The sequence below is a fragment of the Chenopodium quinoa genome, unplaced genomic scaffold (assembly GCF_001683475.1).
Source record: "Chenopodium quinoa cultivar QQ74 unplaced genomic scaffold, ASM168347v1, whole genome shotgun sequence".
Taxonomy (NCBI): domain Eukaryota; kingdom Viridiplantae; phylum Streptophyta; class Magnoliopsida; order Caryophyllales; family Amaranthaceae; genus Chenopodium; species Chenopodium quinoa.
Window position 1 is genome coordinate 1,586,921 of NW_018742810.1, and position 17,585 is coordinate 1,604,505.

Below are 17,585 nucleotides of genomic sequence, written 5' to 3' on the forward strand. Positions count from 1 at the left end.
GGTAAGTGTGCCCCCATCTAGGTCATTCTGACCTAGATTTGGGGGGTTACGCCGTTTTGCGGCTTTTCTCGGGAATTGGGCCCTGAAGGCCGTCTTTTTCCTCACTGATTGGGAGTGTCACATGTCAGCTAAGGATTGGTTCATTTTGAACCAAGGTGACATGTGTCACCCTTTGATTGGGCCACGTGGCCTGGGTATTTTTACCCAAAACATTTGCCCCTCACAGGTATGACGTGGCATGCCACGTGGCGCCTGTGACACTTGTCACTTAGGTATTGGTGAACAGTTTTATTTGTTCACCTTCTAGGAGAAATTACAGGGATGCCCCTGAATTTACCCCTCTATAAATAAGGTTTTACCCCCTTCTCATTTTGTCATTTTCAAAAAGTCTAGAGAGAGAGTCAAACCTACAGACCAATTCGCTGTTGGTGCTGTGATGAATAGGGTTGCACTTAATAAGGAAGACTGTATATTCAATATTCCGCAATAATAATTTGGAAACCACCTAGTATTGAGCCCAAATTCAAATTAATCTAAAGAGTAAACCGGGTGAAAACGAAAAAAAAATAGAAATAAAATACAATACTCCGGACGGAGTAATTATAAAGTAAGACCAAAAAGGAAGGGTAAAACGAAGGAAGTGCAGAGAGACCGTGACGGAGGGGGGACAAAAATCGATCGGCCGATCAAAAAAATTAAAAAAAAAAAAGCCGAAGAAATTTCGCTTTCCTCTTTCACAATTCACACTCATCGTCTTCTCCACATTATTAATTTTAATTTTACTTCTCTCTCTAAACCTCTCTCTCCTCTCTTCTCAACTCTACTTGTATTGTTGCAGTCATCTTCTTCCTTCACTTCTCACTCTTTCTCTCTCCTCGATCTGCAATTCATTCAATCTCCATCCTTCCAAACCCTAGAAAACTCCATTAATGGTGAATGTTAATTCTTCATTACTATCATCTTGATTCGCTGAAGAATGCTCCGACTCTATTGAATGGCTCAGTACAGGCAGCAGTCAGGGAGTACTAGCAACAGTAACCACCATTTTAGCAACGGCATTAGCATCACCGCCGCTTCCGCCGCCGGTGCTGGTGGTTCTGAGCACGTCAGTATTGGAGTTCGTGGGCCGTCGCATAAACAGTCGCGGCATCATCATCGGAGATTAGGTTATTCCAAACGAAGGATCTCGATCGGAACTGTTATTACTCTTCTTTGTTTTGTTCTTGCTGCTTCGGCTTTCGGTTACGTTTTTTTATCCAGGGATCATAGTTCGGGTAATTTGTTTGATCTCTTTGATTTGATGTGGTGTTAATTGTTTATTAATTTGATCCTGCATTGCTGTGATAACTGTGAGAAATTTAGTGGTTTTGTAGTTGTGGAATTTGATCTTATGGTAATTGTTCTTATTAGATGCGTGAGGAAAGGATAGATTGTTGATGATTTTGGAAGTTGTGATTGTAGGGGGATTAGTTAGGGATAGGGGGAGGTTTGGGCGGGTAAGTGTAGTCGAATGATCGAGACTCGAGAGTAGCTAGGAAACTAGGAAAGATAGAGCTTAGATTAGGGAATTCTGATCTTAGAGATATTGCAATTCCGATCTTAGAGATATTGCAATTCTGATCTTAGGGATAGAGGGAGGTTTGGGCGGCTAAGTTTAGTCGAATGCTCGAGACTTGAGCGTAGCTAGGAAAATGGAGCTTAGATTAGGGAACTCTGATCTTAGAGATATTGCAATTGATGCTTGAGGAAGGAAAACAAAATTTTGATGTGAGGTGTGTGTAGAGGGGCATAGCTTGTTAGCCAGTTGGTCTTGATTACTTAGGGATAGGGCAGATGCTGGCTTTTGGCCTCGATTATCATGGAATTACATTGGGTGATAAGGCTGTGTTGATGCAGGCTGACCTAGTAACATTGAAAAGTAGAAACTTACCTTGGATTGATTGATGTACAATCATGGATTTAAGCTCAAGCCATTGATTCAACTTGAGGTCCTTCCTTTCCGACAAATTGATAGAGGGAAAGATGTTCTTTATTCGGATTTGGGTTGAGGATTGTGTTCATATGTGTGTGTGAGGTGATTGCCATCAGATTTTGGGCTTAAAAAAATAGCTGGTCGTTTATAGGTGTTTTGGTTGGCCGTACATTGTTAGGATTGGAACTGTAGTAGAGCTTGTTATTTATTTGAATTGACATTAACTTTTATTGCAGTTTTGTCTATTTGACCAGGAGATGTTATTGTTCATAAAAATTGTTACATTATTCAGCATAATCAAGCAGTTTATGTGGGTTGATATTGCTGATGTCCCTGTTATATATGCAGTTCACAACTATAGATATCTTTAACTATACTTTACTATCGTTGCATGCGCATGCTGACACACACTGTTAATTTAGCATACCAAAAAAAAAATTAAGGGCGGAAGACTTCTTTTGGGGAAGAATTGTTAGTAGCATTTGTTTGATATAGAAGTAGCCGCTTAAAGGAAAATTTACTTACAAACACCCTTGTAATAAATAAATCACTCTCACATTTATTCTTTTACTCAACACAAGTATGGCCTCTTAGAAAATCCAATCATAAATCTTATGAGTTTTTTATAACTCATTCTTGATTTTCTGCAGACATAGATACAAAAGATACCCAAGATGATGCTTTCCGGGATGATTTTCTTACAAATGTGACAAGAATTACCACTCCCATGGTCAAGTTTGGCCATGACTCCGTGGGTCATGGCCGTGATTCAAGGTATTGGGATGGGGATGATCGGAGAAGGGATGAAGATTACAATGAGGATGCACATAAAAGTAGTGCAGATAGTGATGATGAATCTGAGAAAGGTCATGGATCCAGTAGAGTGAAGAGTCCAACAAAGAAGTCCAATAACCCTATAAGTAAGAGCACAGATCATCATGGTTTGTACAATGAAGCAGGGCGTAACGAATTGAAAATGTATGAAGAAAAATATGAAGCTTCTTTGAAGAATGTTGGCCAAGAAGGTGTGGAATCCGAGGATGGAAATCATGTTTTAGATGGGGGTCGTTCGGATATGGAGACTGAAGATGCTGACGCAGATGATGAATATGACGATGCGATTGATTCACATGATGTTCATGTAGACGAATATGATGATAGTAGGCATGAAAGTGTGGGGAACTCCAAACTGCCTAAATCTCACTCAGAACATGGTGGAACTGTTTTTGTAGGTCATGATTCGATTGTGGATTATGACTCAAATGATAGTTCTTCTAAACAGCAGAGTTCTAACAACAGTGGGAAAAGCAAACAAGTCAGTGCTTCAAATACTGGTTCTGGAAAGCAGCCAAAGAAACGTAGAAAACACCGCAAGTTTTCATGTAAGTCCTTTTCTCCCTAAGAATGACTAAATGATTATTGGTGTACTCGGGCATGCAATACTCTACCAGTCAACCCTAGGTTTTCTTGTGTTTTTATCGCTGTTGAGGGTTTCTTTTAATCAACATGAAATTGAATATTACACCGCATTACACTACCAGTTGCTGCTGTCTAACAAGTAATAATGCAACTGCGAAATTGCTTAACTTTGTAATATTTATTGATGTAGCTTCAAGTTGTGATATGAAATTGCTGAATTCTACCGCGCAACTTGTAGAGCCTCTTGAAAGTAGAAAATTTGCTAGATTTTCACTATCGTATACAGAAAGAGAAGAGAAGCCTGTCGGGGAAGATAGCTGGGAACCTAGGTTTGCTGGGCATCAGACCTTAAGAGAAAGGGAAGACTCATTCCTTGCACGTGATCAAAAGATTAATTGTGGCTTTGTTAAGGGTCCTTCAGAGTATTCTAGTACAGGATTTGACTTGGCTGAGGATGATTCCAGATACAACAGTAAATGCCACATTGCTGTTGTTTCTTGCATCTTTGGAAACTCAGATCGCCTGAGATCTCCTTTTGTTAAAGTGGTAAGACATCTATTAAAGGATCTATTAGCATTCTGTCCCATGAAAATTGATTCATTTGTCCGCCGCCTGGACCATGTTTCTTTAAGAATTTTTTTAATATTTTCTTTTTTTGGATATTTACTCTATCATTGTAGTGTGAAATCTGATGTGCAGTTTGAAATTATTTGCCTTTTATTTCAGATAAGTCGTTTGTCTAGGAAAAATGTTTGCTTTGTGATGTTTATGGATGAAAAGACTTTGCAAACCATTTCTTTAGAAGGCCATATACCCGACAGAATGGGATTCATTGGTTTGTGGAAGATTGTTGTGGTGAAGAATCTTCCTTATACAGACATGAGGAGAGTCGGGAAGATACCAAAGCTTCTGTCTCATCGACTCTTTCCTTCAGCAAGGTAAGAATGTGCATCATGAAGGCTATACCTTTTGTTTTTATCACATAGTATTTTTGACTTTTTTTAATCCAAAAATGGTTGAGATAATGATACTCTTATCTGACAAATTTTTTTTTGTGTGAAATCACAGTAATTAAGACTTCGTGTTTGAGAATTCTCTCATGATATTGTGCTTTAAAGGGTCCTTGTTTTCTACTTGTAGTTTTCCTTGTTCATCTGCTTTAAGTCTGAAGGGCAATATATGCTGCTATCTAGTCTGTAACTGCTGTTAATATCTGATTCCTCATTTAACATTATACGAAGTATATTTTTTTTGTAATGGTGAAAGCTGAATAGTATGAATTTATTGATCATTTTATCCATTTTTTCCCAAGAATCATCATTGGACTGAAGGGTTTTAGCGCGCTCAAGTGTCATTAGCGTTTGGATCTTCCACATGCAAGATACAATCACATCTAAACAGTAAACAAGAGACTCATATTGATTTTTTAAACTCTTATGTGACTTGGTGAGGCATTATATTAGAAAATCAGGGGTAAGGATGTTGAAAAATGTTAGGAGTCTAAGGACCAAGACGTTGGTTTCTTTGGAGATAATTTTGAATATCTAGTTTGCAAGTAATCCTACTGAAAACTCAGTGGAATTGTTGGTTATATCCAAACTCTGCAGTGGAATTGTTGGTTACATCTGAACTCTGCTGCAATTCTTACCTCAGATAATTGTGCTTTCTACTAGGAAACTCTGAAATTTTTGTGCTTAAAACTTTTAAAAAGATTTAGCCAGGAACAAGATAAAATGGATCTGTGTAGATAAACAGCTTTACAAGTACTTGCTGAAAGTAGAATTCAGAGATTGGCTTAAATGATTGGCATCTTTCTGTTTCTTTTTTGATAACTTCGTAGTATCATCCCAATGATTTGTGCTGTTAAACTGTATACTGTATATAGGGTTTGCACCTGTTTTAGTGGTTTGTGTTGCAAGTTGCAACAATGATATAGTGAGGGAGCTAAAAAGGGTATCCTAAGAATTTGAGGCTTAGATTACTGAATGTGTTGTACTGACTGCCTGATGTGAAATGTTACTGAAGCTTTGGATAAAATAAATTGCTCTTTCCTGCAAGAAAATGTCCACGGAATTGCTACTCGAATTACTGTGTAGGTTGATAGCTAGATATGTACTTGGTATAAGTTCAATGCCAGTCTCTGAGCGTCTGTCACTTGCCAGGTATTCCATTTGGTTGGATAGCAAATTGCGTCTCCAACGCGACCCTCTGTTGTTATTGGAGCACTTCTTGTGGCGAAAGGGTCATGAATACGCAATATCAAATCACTATGATCGTCATTGTGTTTGGGAAGAAGTGGAGCGGAACAAGAAGCTTAATAAATTCAACCACACTATGATTGATCAGCAATTTCAATTTTATCAGGCTGACGGGCTTAAGAGATTTAATGCCTCTGATCCTGAAAAGATGCTTCCAAGCAGTATGTTCATATGCACCTTTTTGTTTCTCATTCATCTTTGGTGGGAAAAGTACGATTTTTGTCTGGGTTGGTCCAGGATAAATTCGGATTGGGATCTAATCTGTTGTCCTTAATGATTTATTTCTTTTGGCAACAGATGTACCAGAAGGGTCTTTGATAGTAAGGGCACACACACCAATGTCAAATCTATTTTCATGTCTATGGTTTAATGAGGTGGACCGTTTTACTCCAAGAGATCAGTTAAGCTTTGCGTATACATACCAGAAGTTGAAAAAGAAAAATCCTAGCAAAACATTTTATCTCCACATGTTCAAGGTGAGCAATATTTGTTTGAAAGCTCTGTGCCAGCAAAATAAAGCAATAATAGAGCCAATATTAGGATTTTGTACATAATTGAAGTATTAACATCTCATTGCTTGGGATTTACAGGATTGTGAGAGGAGACAGATAGCAAAGTTGTTCCACCACAGGTCCGATGAAAAGCATAGTACGTCACGGGATGCTACGGAGTAGGCGAAGGGAAGCAGTGTTCACATAGTGTGAGTTTCCACTTTCTTCTGTACGTTATGCTTGGACGTGCCTTGCCATTCTTGGAAAATATAATCGCTCCCCACGAGTTTCATATTAGGTCGTGGATGCCGGTACAATACACTATACTGGATTTTTTCAATGAGGACATAATTTTGCTTGATAACAATGGGTTCTGCTGGACCAAAGTGGCAGGGCAGCTAAACACTTCAGGTTAACAGCTATGGAAGGAATCGTTCATTTTGTAGTTCCTCATTTGTATTAATTTTATTCCAATTCATTCTATGTTTGATGGCTAGACGAGCCATCATCCAATACTCCTGTAACTCTAATATTGATTTTGAGAAAACTACTGGTGTCATATGTATTTTTAGGGACGATACGACCTGGGGAAAATTTTTTGATTGGTCATTTACAGTGTATTCTAGCTTTTGGAAAACATTTTTAGATTAATACATTGATGTTGGTTCGTATATATTCACTCACTATTCAGAAGATTATTGGAACAACTTTTTTTGCTTTGGATTTTTGTTACCTTAATTTGCATCTCTAGGCTCTACCCATATTTGTCAAGTGGGGTCGTAAAAGCAGGAGCATGAGTTGTACCTTAACTGTCAATTGATGTGGGGTAATAATACCAGGGAAATTTAAGCAAACAAACTTCACAATTTTATCAAGGAACAATTTCTTCCACCTTTACTTTTAGTCTTTACGTTGGTATGAACTTCATGTTCCCAAAAAAAAATAAAAAAAATAAAGACCACGTGTTGATGTTGTGGTTTTGCAATAATTTAAACATTATTGATGAAAAAAGTAATAAAAATACGGAGTATAAGAGATGACAAGACCATATATTAGCAGGGAAATAATTTGGGCATGGTTAGATGTAAATGGAAAAGTCAAAATTTTGTTTTTTTGGCGATTGTTTGTTTAATTTACTCTTTAATTTTTTTTTCCTAAAACCAAAAAAGGTATTGGTATTGAATTTTTTATACAAAGTGTAGAAGAATTACAAGTTTGTGTCAATATTCTTTCAAAAATTAAAATAAAATTTGTGTCAGTATTCTAATTTAGCGTTGTTTAATTTTATTTTATACTTGTATAATTTAGCGTTGAATCAGTGTTAGCTAATACTAGTACGTCAAAGACCAAATTATTTGAATAAGAGGACTTTCTTATTCCACTACAAAACCTTTTTCTTGTTCGTAGACGTTATAGTCGTATAAAAATAAATTAATTAGGCAAAAAATAGCCTAATTCAATTCGCTAAAGATTGGATTAACTGAATTTTACAACAAATCACGAATGTATTCACAATTGATGTTGAAGATAGGCATACATCATGAGATTAACCACAAAGGTTAATGTTTCAATGAACCAAACCAAGTTTAATCAACAAACAATGAATTCAAGCTGTAAAAATAGCCAAATGGGTTAAAGTATAAAAGAGAATGAAAGTCCTTGCTAATATGCGTGGAAATCATCTCTTCCTTAGGCAATCATATCCACACACAAAATACAAAAAAAAATAGAAATTATATCCATATTTATTTTAAGGCAAATCTAGTGCTAATTTTCTAAATTGTGTGATTATTAATTGGTAATTAAGCTGATAATTCTTTTTCTTCCCTCAATAACATTCTCAAACAACTCATTAACTTCACTCTCAAGCAAGTCTAGCCCTTCCTTGAGAACTAGAGACTTGTTCTTTAAAATCTCTAAACTTTTTGCTAATTTCCCTTCATCAACACTTACTTCCCTAGTTGAAATAATCTGCCCTTTGAATTCGGCAAACGCATCCTCAATCACCTCATTCTCATGTAAAACTGGCCTCCTCAAATCATGCGCGTTTTTAAATTTCTCATTGAGACAATTGATGAGTTTTTGGACACAATCCGAGGATGAATCCGAATTGCACAAATCAGTATAGATTCCCTCGTCGATTTTGACGTGAATTGGATGAAGAATTGAGCAAAAGATGAACAATGAAATAATAGACATTGTGCTCCCAATAGATTGCAAAACTTGCATGTTGGTCCTTGTCTTGAACTTCACTTTAGTTACTTCTTTGTTAAGGTTCATTTCTCTTAAATTCTTCACGTCGAAAAACTTGTGATAGTTCTCTCTTTCAAGCCTCTCAAGTTCGATCTTACTTGTCGACATTGAAAAGGTGGCATCCTTCAATCTCTTAATCATGAAGTTAATCAACTGTCGATACCTATCTAAACCCGAAATGGCTGACTTAAGCAAGTTGCAGAAATCCAAGAGATCCAAAGTTACACTCATATATTCATCAAGCACATGTATGGCCTCCCATGAAGCGGGAACTTTAGATCTCTCGAAATCAAACAGGAAATGAGAATGAGTCTTCTTGATGACAGACATGGCCTCGCTACACCATCGAAGAGAAAGAGGGTTCTCTTCTAGAGACTTCAGTAGCCGCTGCAGATCATCAACCATAGAAGAAAACAGCCCAACAGCTAGTTCATCAGAAAAAGACGGCTTAAAGGACATGAAACATGTTAGAAACATGTTTGCAATATATCCTATGCAATGTCGGGTAACGAAAACAGAGGATTCTAGGTGTTGTAGCAAAAAGGCTTAGACTTAGTTTGTAGACTCATATATTCAGACGTCGAAACGAACAAATAGATTATATTAGCATACCCTCAGACTTGAAGGTGCAGAAGCTAACAGAAACTGAATAGGACTGGTAATATTGTAGCTTTGTAGTGTAAAATACTCTCTTTTCTCTAATAAGTGGAAAAGAATACGTGAAAAGCAAGAACTTAAAGGTTAAATAATTAAGAGTATGGGGATAAAGGGTGAAGAGGTTAAGTCACGCAATACCCTTTTGCCATAAACAGCAGAAAAGTGAGCATTCACAAAGGAAAAGGACATTTATTCATATTATTTGTATATGTGGTAAAGGTTGCATTAATCCAGCAAATATGTTTGGGTAACAACTTGTTTAATATAATGTTACTTACAAGTTAAATAAATATCCTATGCTTTCTTTGTTTAGAGGAGCTGTTAATTTTTTCTTTGTTTAGAGGGGATGTTAACAAGGATGCTAAATAGGTTATTAGGCAATACAGAAGGATTAGTTTTTCTGGTGGTTTTCTAATGGAGGAGGATGGAGGGAGTATTGGTTAATCTTCGATACCCCATATCTAGTTAGGGCGACTGTAAAATGACATCGATATGTAAATCCTAGGATTACCTTATCTTTCGAGGACAATCCTATATTTAGGAGGTCTTAAGTCATAAATTGTGGCACCAGAACCAGATTTGAACACCGAAGGGTTGACAAGGGACAACTCTATTCTTTAACTTTTTGCATATTACTTAAAAGCATGAGTAGTTACACTTCCTTCCAAAAATATGTTCACCTCAGAGTGTATGTTAAGCATATTTTCATTTTAAAAATATCGTATTTGACAGAAAAAAGAACAAGAACACCAGCAGGATAGACGAGATCAATTTAAATATTTGAGATGTCTTTCGAGAGTAAAAAATTCATAATCACAACAGTTTCTGACTGAAACAAGAATCAGAATTGTTACAGAGGAATAACAAAATCAGGTTGGTAAGAATGTTGCACCCCACTGCCAATCTAAGATGGTTATACATCAGAAGAATTGTTTAAGACACTTCATTAAGGCCTCAGTGTGCTCAGGCTTTCCAACAGATACGCGAACATAACCCCGCATTTCCTTGTTATTGTAGTGACGGATCATAACACCCATCTTAGCAAGGTCCTCCTGTGTAAGGTACAAGACAAGACACATTCGTTCAGGATCAGATAAATAGTCTAAGTTATAGGCATCATTGGATAGAAGGTCATTTACAAAGAATTGAATTTAAATACCACAACTATGAATCCTATTATTCTGTGTATGTTTTTGCAACTCCAGGCTTTCTAAATTTTAATGTGTTTCAGGATCAGATAAATAGTCTAAGTTATAGGCATCATTGGATAGAAGGTCATTTACAAAGAATTGAATTTAAATACCACAACTATGAATCCTATTATTCTGTGTATGTTTTTGCAACTCCAGGCTTTCTAAATTTTAATGTGTTGCTTTGTTAATGGAATTGAGGGTAATAAGGCCCAAGTTAAATATATATAGATTGTGGCCAATTATTGAATAGAAATGTGGGCTATTTTTTGAAACGGACGGAGTAACTACTATCACAAAGCAAGATATGGTGATTGGTGAGTATTACGCTACAAACACATTTTACATCTGTATCCAAAAATAAGAAAAAAGGGCAATGTGATAGTACCTTGAGCTTCTTGGCATCCATTCCAGAGGTAACTTCACAAAGAATAAAGTTGGAGTGGCTTGGGAAGGGTCTAAGAAACGGGACTTCCTCCAAAAGCTTATAAAGCCTCTCGCGTTCTTGGACCAAAGCCTCTTTGACATTCTGACAGAAGACTAAATATTAGCAAAAATGACTGGAACACAAAGAGATCTACTAATAAAATAGAGATAAAGTTGAGGAAAACAATAGAAAGAGCAACATAATTTACTTCTAGATAAGTAGGATTTTGCAATGCAGCGCAAGCAGCTATCTCAGCAGCTACAGATACATTATAAGGTTGTTTTGCTCTCCAAAGATACTCGATAATACTAGAAGGGAATGCTCCATATCCCACTCTAAGGCCAGCTAAACCTGTTGATGAATCGAATAACTTATAAGACACTATAGGTTCATTTTAAAAATGGAAACTAATGAAATTGGGCTTCATTATTTTTGTTTCCAACAACTTCTGCAAGAATAACACAACAACAAAGCCTTAGTCCGAAATTGATTTGGGGTTGGCTAACATAAATCATCATAAGGAACCGTCCGTTAAAAATGGAACATAGCAAGAATACTGTTTAAATAAAAGTGAGTGAAACAGTGGGAAAAATATTCAAAGTGAAAACCAAAAAAGGGGTGTAAAGATAAAATTTGAGTGTTGTAAGAGAGTGAACTTCTGCAAGAATTTAAAAAAAGAAAACATTAACCAACAACATACCAGCCCTTTTGCTGAAGGTCCGAAGAACAATTAAATTCTCATATTGTTTCACCCATTTCATACGAGATTCAAGTCCTGCAAACTCAACATATGCTTCATCCAGTATGACCAGTACAGGGAGATTGAGGATCTTCAACAGATCTTCATCATTGATTATACTGCATGAAATGCGTATAAAAAAGCATATAGTCAGTAAATTGCACTTGAAGTCAAGTTATGAAGATAAAAGTTAGACTTTTAAAGCGGAAAGAGCATTCATGTAATAGCACACAAAACATGTTGTACAAACAAGAACGATAGACCACTTATCAGCAAAGATTTGGAACTCGTTACACATCAAGCTCACTCCACAAACTAAAAAAATATGCAATGAACTCTCTTTCAATATGACAAAGCACATCAGTTCACCAAGTTATCTCTTTAGCATATCTAGCTGACTAAGAAAGTAATTATTTCCTACATTTCTTAATAAATTGAGAATATAATATGTTATCCAGTAATATACTAAATATAATACCCATCCAGTGCAGCTATTCAATGTTGATCGAGAACCAGTTATCAACAACAATTCTAAATCCATACTAGATGGTAACACTAGACATAAACTAGACCACAAAAAAAATTCCAAAAACATGCCAGAGTTTTATCAATTAACAGCACATATTTCTTGCTTTTTATATTCAAATACTTTAAAGTTTAGAATTTTGGTAGGTCCACTTCCACCCAACCAAAATATTAGTGTCCTGTCACCCTAAAGCTTATCCAAAAGCATTCTCCCCAAAATACACTGATAAAACAGAAAATACGAACCTAAAGTTTGCACCTGTAGAAATTAGGATTGTCAAAAGTCCAAAAGAAGAGCTCAAAGAATTGTACTGAATGGAATAAATTAACAAAATAATTTTATATCCTACTTGTCACTTACCTCCCATCTGGATTGTTTGGGGAAGTAAGAAATATGCATTTTGGTTTCTCAAGTTCAACAGTACGCGCAATCTCTTCAACATTCAAGCTAAAATCAGCATGCCTTGGAACTGTAGAGGAAAAGTAAAACTCAGAAGCCTATCAACATATATTGAATTACAGGAACACCCCCCCCCCCCCCCCCTCTTCCTTTCTCCCTAACAAAATCAGTAGAAAGAAAAGATAAGCCTAAGAACACAATTGCTGGCTAAAAAAAGAATTCTATATTGGACTTATAGTTGATGTTAAGAGCAGAAAGCTTTAAGTGCAGCATCATGGAGCAAGATCGTTCCACCTACCCTTTAGGACAACAGCTCCATTCACATTTGCATCAAATTCATACATTGTAAATGTCGGTGGACAGTCAACAATTTTGTCACCAGGTTCCAGCACACAACTGAGCTACATGATCATTCAGAACAAATGATAAGATACACAGAAACTATAGCATCAGAAGCAGGGGGCAGAGTTATGATCTCTAACCGCATGATTAGGTCAATGAGCTCATCGGCACCACATCCTACAAGAATGTATTCAGATTCAAGGCCCGAGTCTTCTGCAAGGGCAGCACGCAGCCTTCGACTTTCTGGATCAGGATATATGTACGGGAATTTCATGTTCCCAAGAGCTTCAGACACCTAAAGAGCAATCTCAACTTGTCAAGGGAATGGAATTTTTCTATAAACAGGTAAGTATAATTTAAAGACCCCAATTCAGACAACCAGCAAAGGTCAAACTCATTTTAGGATAACTTGCCTCCGGAGGTGGACCGTATGGGTTCTCATTTGCATCCAATTTAATAATATCCTCAGGCTTCCTACCAAGCCGTGTAGATAAAACCTATCACCAATGCAATCAAGTCACTACACAATTAACCTAATTAAAAATGTAGCTACATTATTAATAATCTCATTAGAAACAAAGACAGGAACTTAGCACAATATACTAATCATAAGAAAACTGCATTACTCAATACCAATCAAATTACAATATAACTCAACATATATACATAAAATCAAACATAATCAGCTCTAATTTAATAATCATCTACTAATCAATTGAAAATCACATATCATCAAATTCAAGAAACTATCAAAAACAGAAAAATAAGTGAACTTTATTACCTCAAAAGGTAAAATGGGTTGGTAAGGAGATAATTTCCTGAGATGGGGTCTGATAAAAGAATCCCCAGTAACCTTTGGTTGGCCATTTTCACTCACTTCTTTAACAGGTAATGTAGATGCCATAGAAATTATCCTTCTCTGATGATTCACCTCAAATCCACAACTGGGTTGACCAAAACTTCTTGATTTAATTAGGAAAACAGAAGTGTTGCAAAAATCAATCACACCCATTAAATTATACCTGCATATGATTTCTAAATTAGCTTTCTTTTTCCGGAAATTTGATTGATTAATGATTTGATACAGGTAATTAAAACCCACATGAAATAAAGATGGATTACTTTAATTTAATATGATGAATAACTAACAAGTGGAGAGAGAAAGAGCATGTACCTGGAGTAGAGTGGTAAGAAGAGAAGGAAGGTAGACGAAATGAAACCCTAAACCCTCAAAATTGAATTCCAATAATAAGACGGAGTAGTTGTAGACTTGTAGTTCAGACAACAAACACTTGAAAAGGCCTGATCTTTGTGAATTGTGACAACAGAATACTCGTCGCAAGTTGTTGAACGAGGTTTTTTTTTTTTTTTTTTTTTTTTTTTTTTTTTTTTTTTTTTTTTTTTCTTTGGCGGAAAAGATGCAATTATTAATGATCATTAGTAAAGAGGGAGTCTAGATAATCTCAGATTAACAATTTCACTTTATCTCCTCTCACAATTTTCTTATGAATGGATTTTTAAGCCCCTTTATTATTTTACTTTTAAAATAAAAGAAAATAATTAGGTTGTAAGAGGGGATATATTCACAGATTTATCTTAGAGAGAAACTTGAATATACCCATTAATAAATTGCTAGATCATGCATTATGTCAACAAGTTGGCTACTAAAATTAGTCACTACTAGGTTAGGTCCCGTGCCATGCACAGTAATTTTCAATAACTACTCTATAATTATTAACATTATATTTAATTTAAAAAAAAATTATTTAAGTTACTACTTTGTAAAATGAATTAATTATGAAATAGTCTATTATTAGCAAAATAGATAATTTAAAATACTTTTATATGTATATTTATATATATTTCACTAACTAATTTATATCATTTCTTCTTTTAACCAAATGAATATCTTACAACTATGTATCCAATTCGTAAATAAATTTACTTTTTACACACTATTAATCCATTCCCTCTTACGCGGTATTTATTTTTCTTCTCAATAATCAACTGGCTTAGAAAAAAATTCATATCTTTCCGAGCAAGCTTTTCAAACATACTTAAATACAAAAATATTTTTAAAAAAAATAATCCTTGTTGTAAAAATGGTAAGAGTAGTGTATAGCACTATGTATGTCACAAATTATGTTAAGAATTTGATTTTCATTTTTTTAACTTTAGCTTATGGTATCAATATATATAGTGGAATGATACATTAAATCTTTTTAATCTTCTATTTATATATAAGATTTGTTTCCTAAATAGGGTTTTTTTTTTGTTTTTTTTTTGTTTTTGGAAACACCAGAAAATAACACGTGTCATTGCTGGTGTGTCTTTTAGTATATAGTTATGAGGGTGTTTATTTTATTATTTTTTTTTGGGTTTTTATTTTAAAAAAAACCAAATATATAAATTGAGGTAGTTTGTGTAGGTCTTGTCAGAAAGGAAAAAAAAATGTGTAGGTATTTTTAGATAAAAAATTGATCAATTTTGATTATCAGTTATTACTCCATATTTTATGTTATCGACTTATCATATAAAATAATAATACATATTTCTTTCCGTATAGCAAACTCGGTCCTCGCCTATGAGATGTTCTGGCCTGATAAGGTCTTCCTTACATACAAAAGATTACTTCATACTTTGTATGATAGTGGATTAGGGCTTATTTAACGAATTCATCATAAAGATATGAATTAACCTACTCCCAAGTAAATGTAGTTGGTGGCTTGGTGGGGTTTGAACTTGTCACCTCAAAATCACTTGGTGGGGATTTCCATCGGTTCCACTAAACAAGCTTGGTTTTGAGTTAAGGGAAATGCCAAAAGAAACTTTTGACATTGATTAGTACTATTACTTCGCATGTATAAAGTATATAACTACATGTCTTGATGCAAGCATTATCCAATTAAAGCTATCATAACTTTATTTCTTTAAAAAAAAAAGTTATCACAACTATATATATGTAAACATTATATGAAGTATTTCGACAAATTCGAGATCAATATCTGAATCTATACAATGTAATCTAATTTTCAAAAGTGGAATAATTTTCTGTAGCATGATGATACGTTGATTTAAATACTCCATAGTCCATAAAATACCATAATCACTCATTCACTTGCCCCTTGAGATCAAAGGAAAGGCCATTTCCAAAAAGTGGGGAGTAAGAAATAGAACTGGCCAACAAAGAATTCCAAAAGCAGGAAAAGAATCATATTGGGTTTGTTAAAGAGGCCCAATTGAAATTCAGGATACAATTTAAAGATAATGTTCATGTATATCATGATCCAACTTCAAGTATGGTTTGGATCATATCGGATAATAGTTCATATAAAATACTTCGTAAATCCGTTCATGAGAAATGATTACGTAATTTTTTTTAATTTTTTTTTGGATCACATTGTTTTTTTTCAGATTGCGGTCAGATTAGTTAGTTTTAACTCTAACAAATATACACGATATTAGTAAAAACTAAAGCTTGAATGAGATGGTTTCGGGCACCAAGTAGCTAGGATTTTCAATACTTTTTGAGATGTTTTGAAACTACCTCATCCTTAATCTTGCCAGGTCAAAAATTGTTCTCCAAAATCCAAATTTAAAGTCTATATAATACACAAATCGGACCAATTTTGAAGGTTTCGAGACCTGGTGTTGAAAACTCATGAAATCAAAGGGGACGCATCCTAAGGTCATATTTTGTTGTTTGAAAGCATATATGACCACAATAGATCATATAAGGACTCGTGATGGCCTAAGTTATTTAAGGGAGGTTTGTAGGAAAATGACTAGATTGACTATCTATAAGTAAACTGGAAAGTTCCAACTACTCAAATGACCTCTCGAGCTGTTGTGGGGTTTGCGGGATACATCTTGACCTCTTTCCTTTTCAGTTCTAAAAATGTCAAAAATCGTCTAAAATTGGAAGTTGTAATGCACGCTTTTGAATTAATTTCAGAGGTTTTAGGATCCAGTGTAAAAAAAATTCAAAATTGTAGGGGATGCATTTCGGGGTCATATAATGTTCTTTAAAACTATTATATAATCAATAGGCGGTCACATAAAATCCCGGGCGAACTTGAGTTAATTAAGCGAGGCGTGTACCTAAATGGCTAAATTGACCTTTTAAAGGCAAAGTGGATAGGTCCAACCATTCAAATGGCCTCCCGGGATGTTGTGGCATTCATGGGAAGAACCTTGACCACAATTCTTTCCGGGTCTGAAAAAGTCCAAAATTCTCCTAAACTAAAGGCTATAATTCATGCTTTTGGACCAACTTTAGAGATTTTGGGACCTGGCATCGAAAAATGTCAGGGATGCATATCGAAGTCGTATAAGTATGTTTGGAACTATATATGACCACTAATCAGTAATATAAAGTCCCGTGGTGGCCTTTATTTAATAAAAGGGGTGTAAATTGTAATCGAGTAAAATAGTATTTTAAAGGCAAAGTGGACGGTTCTAGCCACACAAATATAATCCTAAGGTGTCTTGGGGACCCACAGTTTTTCTTTCTGGGCTCAAAAAAGTCGAAAATTGTTCAAAACTAAGACTATAGTCCAGTTTTTTGGGCCAATTTTGGGATAACAAGTTTGTAGAGCATGTACCGTTTAAGAATTGAAAGTAATAATACAAATGAATTTTCCATATTCCAGTCTTAGAAGTTATGAAGACTTAATTAAAATCAGGAGAAAAATATAGTAGCGTTCAAGTTGTTTCAAATTTGAAGACTGTTTCGCTGTCCCTCCATCAATTGCGGTCATCACGCGGAAATGAACAAAACACAATAGAAGATTGGTGGAGCCTTGAGAATAAGTATACAACTTCGTATGTTTTTATTAAGTTGGGCCCATTTAATCACTGCTTCACAATAGAAGTTTTGAACAAAATATTTTGCAAATGTCAAAAATAACTT

General features: G+C 35.2%; 3 protein-coding genes across 3 annotated transcripts; 1 reads left to right on the forward strand and 2 right to left on the reverse strand.

Moving 5' to 3' along the window:
• The first annotated feature begins 465 nt into the window (after nt 1-465).
• LOC110725263 lies at nt 466-6,859 on the forward strand. Its single transcript, XM_021904748.1, has 7 exons — nt 466-1,274; nt 2,623-3,354; nt 3,582-3,937; nt 4,118-4,329; nt 5,554-5,810; nt 5,947-6,125; nt 6,240-6,859. The coding sequence occupies exons 1-7, from the start codon at nt 995-997 to the stop codon at nt 6,321-6,323; spliced, it is 2,100 nt and encodes a 699-aa protein (XP_021760440.1). The 5' UTR covers nt 466-994; the 3' UTR covers nt 6,324-6,859.
• Nucleotides 6,860-7,931: 1,072 nt separating this feature from the next.
• LOC110725091 lies at nt 7,932-8,870 on the reverse strand. Its single transcript, XM_021904561.1, has one exon. The coding sequence runs from the start codon at nt 8,868-8,870 to the stop codon at nt 7,932-7,934; it is 939 nt and encodes a 312-aa protein (XP_021760253.1).
• Nucleotides 8,871-9,808: 938 nt separating this feature from the next.
• Nucleotides 9,809-14,063, reverse strand: LOC110725264 (histidinol-phosphate aminotransferase, chloroplastic-like). The gene is made up of 10 exons (XM_021904749.1): nt 13,848-14,063; nt 13,455-13,695; nt 13,087-13,170; nt 12,814-12,968; nt 12,630-12,727; nt 12,293-12,401; nt 11,368-11,525; nt 10,876-11,018; nt 10,629-10,769; nt 9,809-10,102 (listed from the first exon to the last, which is right to left on the reverse strand). The coding sequence occupies exons 2-10, from the start codon at nt 13,683-13,685 to the stop codon at nt 9,971-9,973; spliced, it is 1,251 nt and encodes a 416-aa protein (XP_021760441.1). The 5' UTR covers nt 13,686-13,695; nt 13,848-14,063; the 3' UTR covers nt 9,809-9,970.
• Between the last annotated feature and the right edge of the window lie 3,522 nt (nt 14,064-17,585).

Excerpts from the sequence above, each read along its gene's own strand:
- LOC110725264 (XM_021904749.1), bottom strand. The coding sequence starts at position 13,685 with ATGGGTGTGATTGATTTTTGCAACACTTCTGTTTTCCTAATTAAATCA. Across the intron at positions 13,171-13,454 it reads AACCCATTTTACCTTTTGAG|GTTTTATCTACACGGCTTGG; the intron begins GTAATAAAGTTC and ends CATTGGTGATAG. Across the intron at positions 10,103-10,628 it reads TGGATGCCAAGAAGCTCAAG|GAGGACCTTGCTAAGATGGG; the intron begins GTACTATCACAT and ends TACCTTACACAG.
- LOC110725263 (XM_021904748.1), top strand. The coding sequence starts at position 995 with ATGGCTCAGTACAGGCAGCAGTCAGGGAGTACTAGCAACAGTAACCAC. Across the intron at positions 1,275-2,622 it reads ATCCAGGGATCATAGTTCGG|ACATAGATACAAAAGATACC; the intron begins GTAATTTGTTTG and ends GATTTTCTGCAG. Across the intron at positions 5,811-5,946 it reads TGAAAAGATGCTTCCAAGCA|ATGTACCAGAAGGGTCTTTG; the intron begins GTATGTTCATAT and ends TTTTGGCAACAG.
- LOC110725091 (XM_021904561.1), bottom strand. The coding sequence starts at position 8,870 with ATGTTTCTAACATGTTTCATGTCCTTTAAGCCGTCTTTTTCTGATGAA.